The sequence below is a fragment of the Poecilia reticulata genome, linkage group LG11, assembly GCF_000633615.1.
Source record: "Poecilia reticulata strain Guanapo linkage group LG11, Guppy_female_1.0+MT, whole genome shotgun sequence".
Taxonomy (NCBI): Eukaryota; Metazoa; Chordata; class Actinopteri; order Cyprinodontiformes; family Poeciliidae; genus Poecilia; species Poecilia reticulata.
Window position 1 is genome coordinate 20,776,876 of NC_024341.1, and position 14,097 is coordinate 20,790,972.

Here is a 14,097-nt window from a genome sequence, read left to right on the forward strand (position 1 = left end):
CCTTTTTCTCTTTTATTATATTTTTATCTTTAAACCATTTTAAGAGAAAAAAATGCCTGTGTTTTAGAGTCAAGTTGACTCTAATAACTTAGAATGGCTAATTCATTTAACTTAAATCAAAAAGCTAAACCTGCATCCCAATGAAAACAAAAATCAAAGTACTCAAAACAGGATGGTAAATAACGCTGCAACTCAGCATTTTTAATGTAGAAATCTTGTGTTATGGCCAAGAAAAATCCTTCAGATGAATGCTGATACTCACTGACTCCTACAAGGAGGGTAAGACACAAAATGTTATTGCTAAAGAATTTGAATGTTAGCAGAGTGCGCCATCCAAGAAATATAAAAAAAAGCTCAGTAAAGGGAAAAAGTGCCAAAGAATTGCATAAGCAACAGAGATAGCCTTAAACAAGAGAGGATTGTGAAGCACATAAAAACATGTGCATTATTTGGTCTCGCATGACTGAAGCCCATTTCTTAGAGTTATCCCTGACCCTATCTCCCCATTCAATAGTAATTTAAATTAAATATTTTTGTTGAGAAATGGGACATTCCTTCACCAAAGACAGTAGTAACAACCAAAGGAAAAGGCATGTAGCTTTCCAGAGACTAATTAACTCAACATGCAAGCGCATCTACAAGAGAAGAAAGCCAGATTACCTAGAGATAACCCATGCAATGTGATATCCACATAGACAAAAAACACAAGAACTAATCTCTAAAAGCACAACTTCATGCTCAAGTAACACGAAGAAAAAAAATGCCCCTGTAAGACGTTGAACTCCAGCAGCATTAAAGCTCGAGGCGAACATGACGCTCCCTAAATATAGCCGTTATTTTCAGGTGCATAAAACAGCAATCATTTAAGATGATGAAAGTGTAATTCTCTTCTGTTCTATTTCCATCCTTCGAAAGGCGGCACATCATTACCGAGAGAGAAACAACTTGTGATGTTGAGTAATGAGGAAAAAAGAAAAAAGAATTAACAGGGGCCAGAATCGTTTCTAAAATTAGGAGTTGGCTCAAACTTAGATTTGCCTGCTTCATCTTCAATATTGTCTGAATCCGCTCTCGTTGCTCTCTTTAATCACTTCTTGTGCTTTTTGTGTTTTTTTTATTCAGCCACAATGTTGCTGCGAGGCATAAGCAGAAAGGAGATTTACATGATGACTTTTAGCAGCTCTGCTCATTTTTATGAGGTCAGTCAGAGAGCAGATCAGTCTGATTACAAATGGTGCTTCACCTCGTACACTTTATTTTCACAGCTACCACATCATCACATGACACACACAATTTTCCTCTGACTTCGTTTGCATAACTTTGGAGACTGTTTGAACATTTTGTGCTAATTTATTTCCCCACCACAAGTYGTCAATGCGAAACTCTGCACAGGCTGCTAATGATGATGACAATCAGCGACCTAGTGATGGAGAGAATTCTACAGCTTTTCTGCTTTGTCACCTCTCGTTTTTATTTCTTTGGTGTCATGAGGTGCAGACTGTCACAGTCAGCCAGCAAAAGAGCAGAGTGGCTGAAAATACAAAGAGGTATTAAAAAGCAGAGGGGGGAGAAATGGATGGTGGTCGCATTTGAATTTATGTCTGCAACCCTGAAGTGTTCTCGTCCTCATAAATCAGAAGAACATGCATGTGGCAAACCATATAAGAGTCATTTCTGAAACTAGGAAGCAGAGAAGCTAAAGTCAGTAGATCACAAGATAATTTAGTCAATCTAAAACTCAAGAAAAAGACTATAAACCAAACTTTAAATACCAAAAGTCCTGAGAATTCAAATTATAAGTTTGGGATTTTCCAGATCTGCAATAAATGTGGAAATTACTGTCAGTAAATATAGAAGAAATTTGCACATTTCAAGCTATTTTGCTTATTTCAGTCCCAGCCTTAATTCAATTGCAGTCAGAGTAATTATAAGCAAATTCATACAGCCTCTGTATGCGTGTTTGTTTACATCAAAATCTGAATCCCAAAGCTGATGACATCCCCAAGCCTCATTACTGAAACAGATGCACGCAATTCCCAATTCAACACCCAAACAACATGAATTCCAGTTTTAATTAGCACCTTGGTGGAAAGCAACAAGACTGAAGCCGCTTCTTAATCGGGTATTTTAGCAATGCAACATTAGATCCTGAAAAACATCAGGCTGGGGGGGRAAACAATATTAATCGCTATGATTAGAACAACAAAACCAATGCACGCAAAAAAAAGAAAAGAAAAGAAAGTGCATCTTATCTGCAAACCAGACATTGTAGAAAAAAGTAAGCAGAAAGCCAAGGATGTCTTACTATGTTGTTAGCATGATGTAAAGAGGTGACTTTAAGTTTAATGTAGTAGAAAGGCATAATAATTMTAAAAGTAACATTTCGGCTGAACATGCAAATGGATTAGCCTGTCAGTTAGCATCGCTGCAACCTGGCAACCTGCTGTGCCACATGCATGTATATGCAGGGGAAAGTACCACCTGCTCCTCATTCACTTCATATCCACCCAGTGACATACCCTGTCCTACAAGTAAAAATGTTGAACTATTTGTCAGGGATTTTGTTTGTTTTTTGGATGAATATTTTCTCTTCTTTTGGATGTTTGATGATTTATTTTTTACTTTTGGGCGGGTTTTTTTTTAAGATGCATAACCAATAGCAACAAGGTGGTTTACAACTGGGAGCAAATGGTTAATGTCACAGCAACTCAAACAACACTTTAACTGTAGCTACAAATCCCTAATAAGTTGAAAAGACGTGATGTGAATCCAGAGTGAGAGTAAAGAGGAAGTTCAAACCACATCTTCTGTCTATCAGAATGGGAAGAGTGAGATTGCAAACAAGTTGGATGCTGTGAAACCTCTGGAGATTTGAATTTTTTACTTTCATTGCTTTCGTGAAAATAATCAAAATGTCTCAAAATCAACGATGACATTCAGCTGTTTCAGTTTTTTATATTTTGCTGCATTCTGACTGCTGTGTGAAGGTCAAGCAAACTTACTGTGGGTGAAGATTTCACCTGACCAAACACACTGTTTCAATAAGAGTAACATCAGTTTTCTAATGCGCATTTGTGAAACTGTCTTAAAAGATGCATTCATCACTCAATAAAAAAAATAATAAAATGTTAGCTCCTTACTAAAAATTTCTGGCAATATCTAAGCTGCTGGTTCATTTTTCTTTCTTTTTTTCAAAACTGTGCATAATCGGAGAACGAGGCAGCATGAACTTGAGAATTATCATCTCCGGCTCAGCAAGTTTTAGATGAAGCTCAACTGTCAAAGTGTAACAAATAAAAAATAAAAAAACAAGACTTTATAATGCCTAAGCTTCTGTTGGTCCATTTCTGATGCAGGAACTTTTTGTCGTTGAGGCAATCACATAATCTTGTGAGAGAATACTTGCAGAGGAAAATAAGAGGTCTCTTGCTGACCTTACAAAGTAATGCATACACACCGGCATATTCTCTTTTGCCCACACATCTTTTGATTTCCTTGCACTTTCCCTAGTGATTAGAAGAACTAAAGCGCCGGTGTGCATTTAGAAATGGACCTCCTTCTTATGTGGGTCTTTCTCTGAAAGGCAAGAAGTCAGCTGTGGTGGATTACAGCTGTGCTTGTGCGTCACACCGAAATGCCGACATGCTCTTGAGAGCTGGAATCCTGGGGTGCGTTACTTTGTTTCCATGGTACGCTAACCCCGTGGGCTGACTGCACTTATGGAATCAAATGACTATCTTCAGTATTAAAAGGAAGGCAATTTAAAGTGATATTTTGCACCATAGAAATCACCTGAACAGCCCATAGTTAGGCCATGAAAGTTGGAAATAAAGCAAAATCATTCTGGAAGAAAAACGAATATATAATTTACATGATGTTTGATACTTGCACCCACAAGGGTTTTGTTTTCAGAGGAAGTGATCTGAGTTATTCCTTTATTTAGATATATGCATGCATACGTTTTCTGGGCCTTTTGTCGGCTTACCATCTGATTACAGAAGCTCCGATTTGTTTGACCCTTAAATGACTGCTTTAACACAGAGAATAATACTCTCCATCAGAGGGTGAGATTATAGCTTTCCTCAGCTGCCTGGGTATATTTCTCACGTCACTATTAACATTTGCACAAGAGCTGGTGCATTTCTCTAAACAATTAGTGCAACTTGCAAAACTAAGCTGCCAAAGCAGGTCATTTAATCAAAATAGTTCAATCCTCCAAAGCAAGTTTTCATATGAAAGTTTCTGTCATCTAAATGAAGAGTCCTGAGACGAGACCTTATTTATGAGCAGCATAGTCAAATTCTTTTGTCATGATTTTTTTATTATAACAATTCTCTATGGAAGTGTTTTAATGCAAAAAAAGTGAGATCCTGTCGAAAGTAACTGAAGATGCTCAACACAGCAATACACACTATTTACAATCTACTGTTACAATAAGTGAAGTAACAGAATCATTTTGAGGATGTTGCTGCTTACTTTTACTGCATTTGCTCTTTGCAATTTTAATATGTTCACAGCATTCTGCAAAAGCAAAGTACAAAGTTATTCACAACAAACATAAGAAACACAGTTTACATAAAGCTGAGAATAACTGTAAAGGGTTAGATTCACCTCAGAGAAAATGTTCAATTTAGGAGGCATTTTCAGGAAAGAATAATAAGAAACACAGAATATTATTTTCGTATTCCCAGTATGAATAATTCCTTTAAAAAATGCATTTGTAAAAGCAGTTAGAAGTTGAATGAATGTAACTTTTTAAAATGATTACGACAACCTGCAGAACAATCTATTTTGATTAGAATCCGATTAAAAAAGTAAAAAGCCTTTACATTTCCTTTTTTTTTGTTGCAAAATTCTCCTTTTTACAGTTTTCTCAGTTGCTTTGTCCGTCTCTCAGAGGTTTAATAAAGCCACTTGTTCAATCTTCAAATCATTGTGTCACGTGCATATCAAAAAGTTTTTTCGCTTTTTGTGAAAATGTTGCATCGGATTTGGCACGTCCACGCAAGTGATGATGTGAAATCCTCTGCTGTTTCCTACGTTTCCAATTGCTTATGTCATGTTGGTCAAAATGTTGATGCCAGGAGGAACAGAACGACTGGACTGTAATTCCTACAGCGCTACAAGGAAGTTGTCTTATGTTCCCATTTTGTGCTGCAGTGCCGTCTTTCCCTTTCTGTATCTGTATGTAAAACTTGTCATCAAAACTTTAGCCGTAGTTTACATGAGAACATCCCTCCAGATGACGACATGACTAATCAATTTGACTGTCTTTTCCCTACACAAAGAAAGAAGGACTTGTCATTCTGTGGCGCTGACATGTTCATTGACGCAGATTTGTACTTTTGAGGGATGAACTAAGGATTCTGAGAAAGAGACTGGCTTCTGCAGGTGGTCCGTGGCGTTTTGCGGATTGAACGAACTGTTTTGAGAAATGTTTTGTAACTGTCATGGAGGATTCGAGAAAATGCACCGAAGCGAAGGAGAAAACTTGTAATGTTCTCAGACAGCCAGCAGGTTCAGCACGCAACATCTGAGCTGCAACTCCATCGAAAGGACCTTGTATGCAGAGAACACAAAGGACCTGGACCCCCCCTCCTCTCCTCCTTTATCGGTCCTGGTAGTTGCCATAGCAACAGAGGCAGCAAACAGGCAGCTCATGAGAGCTATTAACACCAATGTATTTCATCTCCAGCAGACCCTGAGAAAGACAAAGGCGAACGCACATGAAGCAAAGCAAGTTGAGAACTGAGCAGGGTTTGTTCTCCAGATTTAAATGCTTACTGAATTATTCAGCTCAGTGCAATTACGTTTGCTGGATTAAATCCCTCGAATGTACGTCTCGCATCATCAGAGGAAACATGCAGCTGTGGCTACTGATAGTTTTAGGAAACAGGCTGGCTAAATAATATTCCATTTAAAACGTGGAAAATGTTTAATTGAGTCGATCCTAATGCTTTAAATGGCCACATTTTCATGTGTGAAGAGCGTGATTTTGATGGATTATTACAATTATGCATTTTAAGGAACAATGCATTCCAAGATCTCCACACCAGCACAATCTAATTATCTCTTTCTGTGTTAAAATCCTGAACAGAGCAAAATGCATCGACCTGCTTTTATCCTGCAGGTAGGACTGCTGAGATGTTCTTTGAAATTATTGATGCTCTGGCAAAGGAAAGCAGAGCTTTATCCACGACAAACATGTGAATTTATAAAGCCTGCAGCAACAAAAAGCTCTGCTGATGGAATCATGCAAATGAAATTAAAAATGCTAGAAACAAGCTTTTTAAATGATTTAAATGATCATCCTCGCAGGCAGGAATTATGAAACAGGACCTTTGCATTGTGCCCCTCTATTTCATCTGTATGACCTTACTCTGTCTTTGCTCAGGTTAGCGCTGCTGGCAGCATACAATTTCCTCTAGCAACTCTTGAGCCACTGAGGCGCGCAGCTCAGACAGCATGTAGGTAACTGGCTGCTGTGCATCCGGTGGACCGGAAGGCCATATATGGTCATGGATAGAAAAGAAGAGCAAAGAAACATGGAAAAAGGCTGCAGGAAAAAAAAAACTTTATTTAGTAGATATACAACAGAGATTCTAACACATTTAAAACTATTGCACCCACATACAATATGCAATTTACCTAATGCAATATGCATTAGGTAAATTATGCAAAAATTTACTGTCATTTTTGTGTTGCATCCCGTGTAAAATGTGTGGAAATTGAAATATTTCTTTCATTTTCATGCATTTATCAAATGCATCTGGCATTTTGTTCCATATGTAGACATCACATCTTCATGTTTGGTCTCTCACTCTGCACATAATGTTCTGCAAACGTGAAGAAAAAAAAAATCTATCTGCTTTTGTAACAAAAATGAGAACCGTCTCTGTGATAAGTGGCAGAGAAGGACAATATTGTTTAATTTGATTTCTGCAATAAGAACTCGATGTTTTCATCATGACTGCACAAGTTAAAACGGCAAACCTGGACGTGCATGATGTGTGACAATGCAAAACTACATATTGGCTGCAGGGTTTATAAAGCATGACTAAACATATAGACATACAGCCAGTGTTTTAGTTTACTTTCTGCACGTTTCACAGTTGACGCTCTTTGCTTGCACAAGTGCACACTGCCACCAATTGTTGCAGAGCTGCTACTGCCTCATTTGGGCTGCTTCCTGTCACATCTGAGAAAAAAGATGTCACTCAATAATCAGAAATAAACGTCGGAAAAGAAGCTGGCAGCACAAGCATTTCTTCCGCTGCTCGCTCCTTTTCTAAGACCCGAGCAGGCCTCCAACCTTTCTGTCTTTTGTGTTCCTCTTTTCTTTATTTACAGACCAAGGATGCTGCACAAAACAAAATGGTGGGGCAGCAAAGCGCTTCCACATCATCAGGGTCATCTCTGGGCTCAATGGATCGACACAATGCAGCACGTCATCGGCACAAAACCCCACGCCAGCACTGGCTCGTCGACCTTCACCCCCCGTGGATTCAGACCATGAAACGGGCTCGTCGGTGATGGTGAGCTCATGCGGCTCTGTGCCGGGCCGAGCTCTGTCGGGCTTTGGGGTGCTCTTCATCAATGGAACTCCAACATGACTCATCTGTACTGAACACCCACCTCCTATCCTCGCAGTGCGAAGCCAGCCTTTGTGGTGCTGAGAGTGTCTCATCCAGCACTTGAGAGACGAGCACCCTCCGTATATAATTTGTATTGCTTCAAACGTCAGTGAAATGACATCAGACAGAGGTACAAATCTGTGAAAAGAAACAGAAGGTTGTTTTTCCACTTATCTGCGTTAGATTTGAAGTAATTCGTACCGTGTGAATAGGAAAGGCTTAATCACCTTCACAGTGGTCCGGAAGCTGAGCTATTGCTTGGACAAAAGAAAGAAGTGGCAAGAACTTCTTTGTTTTGCCTTAGATGTAAATATTATTTTCAAATTAAATCTCTGTGCAAACTAAGAAGGAATGTACAATTATGAAAACATCCAGAAATTGTGTCCATCAGGAAAGAATAGTGCCTTGCTAAAGTATTCATACTTCTAGGTTGTGTGTTTTTTTTTTTTACATGTTCCCACTTTTTTAATGTCTTCTGCTGTATGCATGACAGCAATTTTCTTTAAGGCCTTACATGTTTAATCCATTGTATTTAGACCTTGACTTTGACTAAGCCATTCTAAGACTTTGGAAATTATCTAAACTATTCCATTGTAGTTCTGGTTGTATCTTTACTGCTGTCTTTCTCAAAGGTTCTATCAGGTTTTCCTCCAGTATTCAGTATCGTCCATCTTCCCTGCTCCTTTACAGAGGAAGGTAGACTTTAGCTATCTAAAAAATTGACAGTCAGTGGCTAGTTTTACATTTTGCCACATTAAATCCATACATTTGGTTAAATGATGTTTGGACTTTAGGAGACAGCCCACTGCAAAATGGTACATGTTTTTGAAGCAGAAGGAAAGGCATGAATGATTTTTTTAAAGGTTTTGCAACAACAAAAAAATCTTTACAGTGCAGCGCATTTGCACTGTAGAATTAAAGTAGGGTTCTTTAATAAAACAATATCACGAGTTTTCTCTCTGAGCGTTGTTCAATCAAAAAGAATGTGCCACAACTAGAAACAACTTTAAAAGCTGCAAAACAGGTTGTTCAGCCAATGGCAGGGCAACACAGAGACACACAGAACAAACAACCATGCATACACACACTTAGATGTTAGAATAATTTACAGAGACCAATTAGCCTAACAGTTCTGTTTTTTGGACTGTGTGAGGAAGACGCAGTGCGCATGCATGGGGACAGCATGCAAACTCCTTGCAGGTCGGGATTTGACCCCATGACCTTCTTGTTTAACAAAACAACAGGTAACTACCAACTATACCACCATGCAGTCCGCAATAAACCCAATGAAATACAATTACATTTATGAAAAGTTCAAGGGGCATAATTATTTTTTTCTGCGGTATTTATTTTCTTGATGGTCCATGTTGTTATGGTCACATTTTCCTGCAAGGCGCTATGTTATCATGCTGTTCATTATATGCAATATAATGAAAGTTGGATGTGAAGCGAAAAATAACTTGAGTTTGGAAAAAACCTGATTGTTTTTGGCCAAATTCGTTAACATCATACATCCATCAACAAAGCAGCGTTGTTTATTTTTATTCTTTTCATTAAAGCACAAGTAAGCACATTTAAATGTGTGCAACTGCTCTCCAATACACAAATCTTTGCAACATTTTCAACATGAATTCCTCCACTGTAGTTCTCCCCCTCGCTATGCGGTGGCAGCGCTGAGCACACGCTCCTCTCTCAGCTGGAGTTTCTCCACGCCCAGTTTGGAGACGTTTACTTCAAATTTCCGCTTTTCTCACCCGAAGTTGTTGTTGTTGGGTTAGAAGGTGGCCCAGGTTTCGCGTCTTTCGAGGCGGAATTTAGTTGTGTCCGACAGGTAATGGCGCGACTGTTTCTGAGGGGAAGCCTGCAGAGGTGCATCGCCACCCAGATCAGGATGTCATCTGACCAGGTAAATGGTTGGGGGACTTGTTCCATGAGGTTAGCATTAGCTCTCCTAGTTTATCTGTCACTCGCACACAACAAAGTCAGTTTCCTGCTTTGACACTTACTTTACRCTGTACTTCTTATATTAGTTACGTTATGGGTGTTTAAAGTAGCTTCTTTTTTTTTTCTTCTTCTTCTTCTTTTTAACATGGATTTCACTTTTTAGCCAGTGCGTTAAAACAAATTACTTTTGCATAAAAACATAAAATGAAATTGCTTATTATTCTTTAAGATTAACGTTCTTGTATCCATTACTCCAGTCCTGTTTGCCCAGCAATCGATCGTTGCACCTTTCGTAGAGAAAGTACWATCAAGTTTTCTCACACTGTGTTTAAACACCCACTTTGGTCAACAATCGACACAAGTCTGTTTGCGTATTACAACTAAATATAGTAAAACYAACAAAAGTAAAGGCTGCGTGCACGGCTTTGGTTTRGCCTCCCCATCTCTGACAGACATTTCAGCACCCCCTCCCCCTGCCCCCCGCAAATGTACACAGTCTGATTTAATACTGGGCAGTATTGCATGTTCAAATCTTCTGCAGTCAGGTGTATTTAAAATGATGCATTTGAAGGAAAAATAAATGATCAAAGGGAAAATGTGCAGTTTTAAAAACTGGATTTCCTGTGTTGCATCATGCTGGACTGCGGATTTAGACACAAGAGTGGTGAGTTTTCATGTCGAGGCGTTACCGTAACTACCCGAATACAGACGCGCTTTATATGTGATGACTTTTGCTTTGATCCAGTAAATATGGTTATTGATCCGAGTATGTGGGAAGGGAAATAAAATGCACGCTGTTGCGTTTACTCAGACATGAATCTTAAGATTGGGGGAGAGAGGGAAGTGCTTAAGAATCAAGTTGGACTTTGACCAAATAAGTCACACTTTGAACACGTGTGCAGCAAACATAGGAGGTAATCCACCAAGACAGAAAAGCCATGACTGGAGCACATCTGACTGTGCAGAACGGTTCTGTATGCATGCACACTGCATATAAAATAGCAGCGCTCCTCCTGTCTGCAGACGTGACAAGCTAAAGGTTGTGAAAAGTCCACCTGTCTCCTTGACCTTCATGATTTCGGCCCTCAGGAGAGGCCAGCATATGTTGCACTCAGTCTGAAAGACCTTTAATGCTTTGTCCGCTGTTGTCAATTCAAATAGTGCACGGAAATGCAAAATGACCACAAAAAAAAAAAAAAAAGATTGATCTGGTTAGTTTAACAAGAAATATTAATTGGTGTCTGGGATTATAGATTTAACAATAAGATCTACTAAAACAATTTATAGATGCAGACTTTATTCTTGTTCATGCTACATTTTGTTTGCCTAAGTATTTGGATTCTTTTTACTTAAGTTTTACACCAAATTACAATAAATGTTATTTCAAGGCACTGCACAGAAACAAATGGGTTCAATTAATCAGAATCCAAATGAATCAATCCTGTCCGTCCCTACATAATCAGTAATCATTAAACTATAAATTTGATTTATTAAATCTCATATGCACAAGGTATGGGAAGGTGGTATTTGTAAACGCTCTCACCAATTCAAGCCAACTGAGGACTTGAAGCAGTTGAGCAAAAACTGGGTCAGTGAGTTACGCTTTTGTGTTCACAGTTCACAAGAAGCAGCTGCAGGTGGGAGCTATTCTTCACCATAATCTGTTTTTTTTTTTTTTTTTTTTTTCAGGTTTCTTTTGGTTAATAATAGAGAAAGAAGGTCAGCTTTTCTTTTTAAACCAGAGAGGAGAATTTCTTTTTTTTTCATCAATGTTTTGATGTAAAGTTGGATAAGAGTCACAAAATACCTAAAGCAGGGGTGCCCAAAGTTGGTCCTCGAGGGCCGGCAGCCTGCATGTTTTAGTTTTCTCCCTGGTGGTAGTAACAACCTCCTCAGCAAGTCAATGTGCTCTTTAGGCTTTCAAATGAGCCATCATTTTGATCCAGCTGCATTAAACCAGGGAGAGAACTAAAACATGCAGGATGCTGGCCCTCGAGGACCGACTTTGGGCACCCCTGACCTAAAGACAGTTTAAAAATCCACTAGAAAAATACAGAACTAAGTCTTAATCTAACTTTTAAAGGGGCAGTATTGCATAAAAATCCTCCTTTTTGAGATTTACATTGCGTTATAATGTTGTTCCCTAATCAAAAACATATGTAGAGTGTTGCTTTGATTATTTAATGCAGTGTTTCTCAACCCTGGTCCTCACCGCCCCCCCTGTCCTGCTTGTTTTAGGTATTTCCTTTCTGCCACACACCTGAATTGTATCGCTGGGTGATTAACAGGCTTCTGCAGTACTTGATGGTCATGCAATCATTTGAATCAGCTGTTCTGGAATAGAGGCGCATCTAAAACATGCAGAGCAGGGGGGCGGTGAGGACCAGCGTTGAGAAACACTGGTTTAATGTATATTTTAGAAATCCTTTTAATCTCCTGTGGCACCACCATTCAGCTGTGCAAAACGCCTGGGTGGATGTAGCTCCGCTTTCGAGACAGAGCTCCTCCTTCAAGCTGCAGTTTCCAAGCTCCCCTTCTCCATAATTTCCCCATTCAGCTCCTTCAGAAGAGCGATTAGCAAACACCTGGAAGAATTGGGCATCTGCTGAGCTCATTGTACAAACTTCTTCTCAGTGCAACGCTGATAAAAACATTGTTAAAGGATTAACAGAAAACCAATGTTGCGCTGACTTCCTGAAGGCGAAGTTTCAGAAAAAGCAGGAGTTTTTGAAGAGACAGAAACCAAATTTCAGGGCGTTWAGCTACAAAGTCAAATTTCTTAAGTCATATTTCATGTATACAGTGTTTTTATAACAAATGAAGGTAACATAGCTGCTTATAAAATGGCACTATGCCCCTAGAAAATACATAATAATGTCCCTTTAATAGAGAATACTTGAGTTTTAAAAARGTTATCCGTAACACAGTGTCAAAGTTTAAAAACTGCACTACATATAAGATTTGTTCTTTGAAAGGTAATATCAACTACTCATCTGAGAGGGACATTTTTTTTTGTAATAGAATGAAGCCCCTATGCATTGCGAGACTCAAATCATTAACAAATGATTCAACTGAATGCTTTTTGTGTCCATCAGCTTGGTGAGCTGGGCAAAGGAGCAGGAAAAGGCGGCGGAGGAGGAGGATCTGTGAGGACGGCAGGAGGCGGGTTCGGAAAGCGGGAAGCGGCAGAAGAGGAGCGGTACTTCAGGTGAGCCACTGGTTATCCTTGCGGTAACTGTGCCAGGTGAGCCTTTTGACCCCTCTGAATTTTGTTTACTTGCAGGCAGAGGGAGAGGGAGCAGATGGAGGCTCTGAGGAAGCACCACGGAGAGGAGATTGAACATCATAAAAAGGAGATTGAGCGCCTACAAAGAGAGATCGACCGCCATAAGGGCAAAATCAGAAAACTGTCGCACGACGACTGAGGCAGCGAATCCTACTCTTGATTTATTACCCGAGTCCAACCACTCGTTGAATTTCATTTGTTTCCTCTGCTGGTCAAGGCAGATCTTGTGATCCTGAGTTGTTATACTGACCTCATTCTAAGGGCTGAAACAATAAAGTGATTCATCTTCCTGAATTGTCCAGTTGTCAGCTTATTTAGTGTTCTTAGTATTGGGGGGGGGGGGAAACTCCAGCTTGTCTGGTGTGTATAGAACAGAGCTGAGCTGCATCCATTGTCTATTCCCACTTATCAAAGCTCTGGTGCACATTTCCATCAGTCATTGGTGAGAGGCTGGGTACCCTGTGGCCAGCCTATCAGAGATGCAGGATGAACTACAGAGCACACATACAATCACCACTAAGAGCCATTTAGAGAGACCAATTAACCTAACATGCATGTTTTTCAACTCGAGCAGCTGGTGAACCCCCACTTCATTACAGAGAACATGGTTGTCGTGTCTTCTTCTTCTTCTTGGTTTTTATTGGCGGTTGGCAACAAACTTTCAGTAGCATTACCGCCACTTACTGATATGGAGTGTGGTTCGTGATGATCTATATACTTCATACCTAATCCCTATAATATTTCTGACTAAACATACACTCACACACACACCTACTTGTATAACTTTACTTTTATATAGCTAATATACCTCTCTTCATTATTCTTTGCACATTCACAACCATCTTACTCTACTCAGATTCTATGAAATATCTTTGTTTTTTTAAGAAACTGAATAATTATTTGAATATGTCTACTCCCCAAATCCCTCCTCCAAAAATCTGATAAATTAAACCTTTCTTTAATACGTTCACACTCATGCATGTTGACACTCATGTCAACATGCACCTTCTCTCATCTTCATATTTATAACACTCTAAAATAACACGCTCTATTGTTTCAAATTTCTCACAATAATCACACTTTCCAGTTTTATGCTTTTGTATTTTAAAAAGTGAATAATTAAGCCCTGTATGTCCAAACCTTAACCATATTATTCTGTCCTCCTTCCAGTTTCTTCTTTCCTTTCTTTTCCTTTCTACAAACTTTGGAATTTTATAAAACCATCTTCGTGTT

At 39.2% G+C, this 14,097-nt stretch overlaps 1 protein-coding gene across 1 annotated transcript; it reads left to right on the top strand.

Annotated features, from left to right (window-relative positions):
• The first annotated feature begins 9,352 nt into the window (after positions 1 to 9,352).
• atp5if1 (ATP synthase inhibitory factor subunit 1) lies at positions 9,353 to 13,158 on the top strand. Its single transcript, XM_008422460.2, has 3 exons — positions 9,353 to 9,540; positions 12,674 to 12,786; positions 12,862 to 13,158. Exons 1-3 carry the CDS (start codon positions 9,469 to 9,471, stop codon positions 13,001 to 13,003), a joined length of 327 nt encoding a protein of 108 aa, XP_008420682.1. The 5' UTR covers positions 9,353 to 9,468; the 3' UTR covers positions 13,004 to 13,158.
• Positions 13,159 to 14,097: the final 939 nt, after the last annotated feature.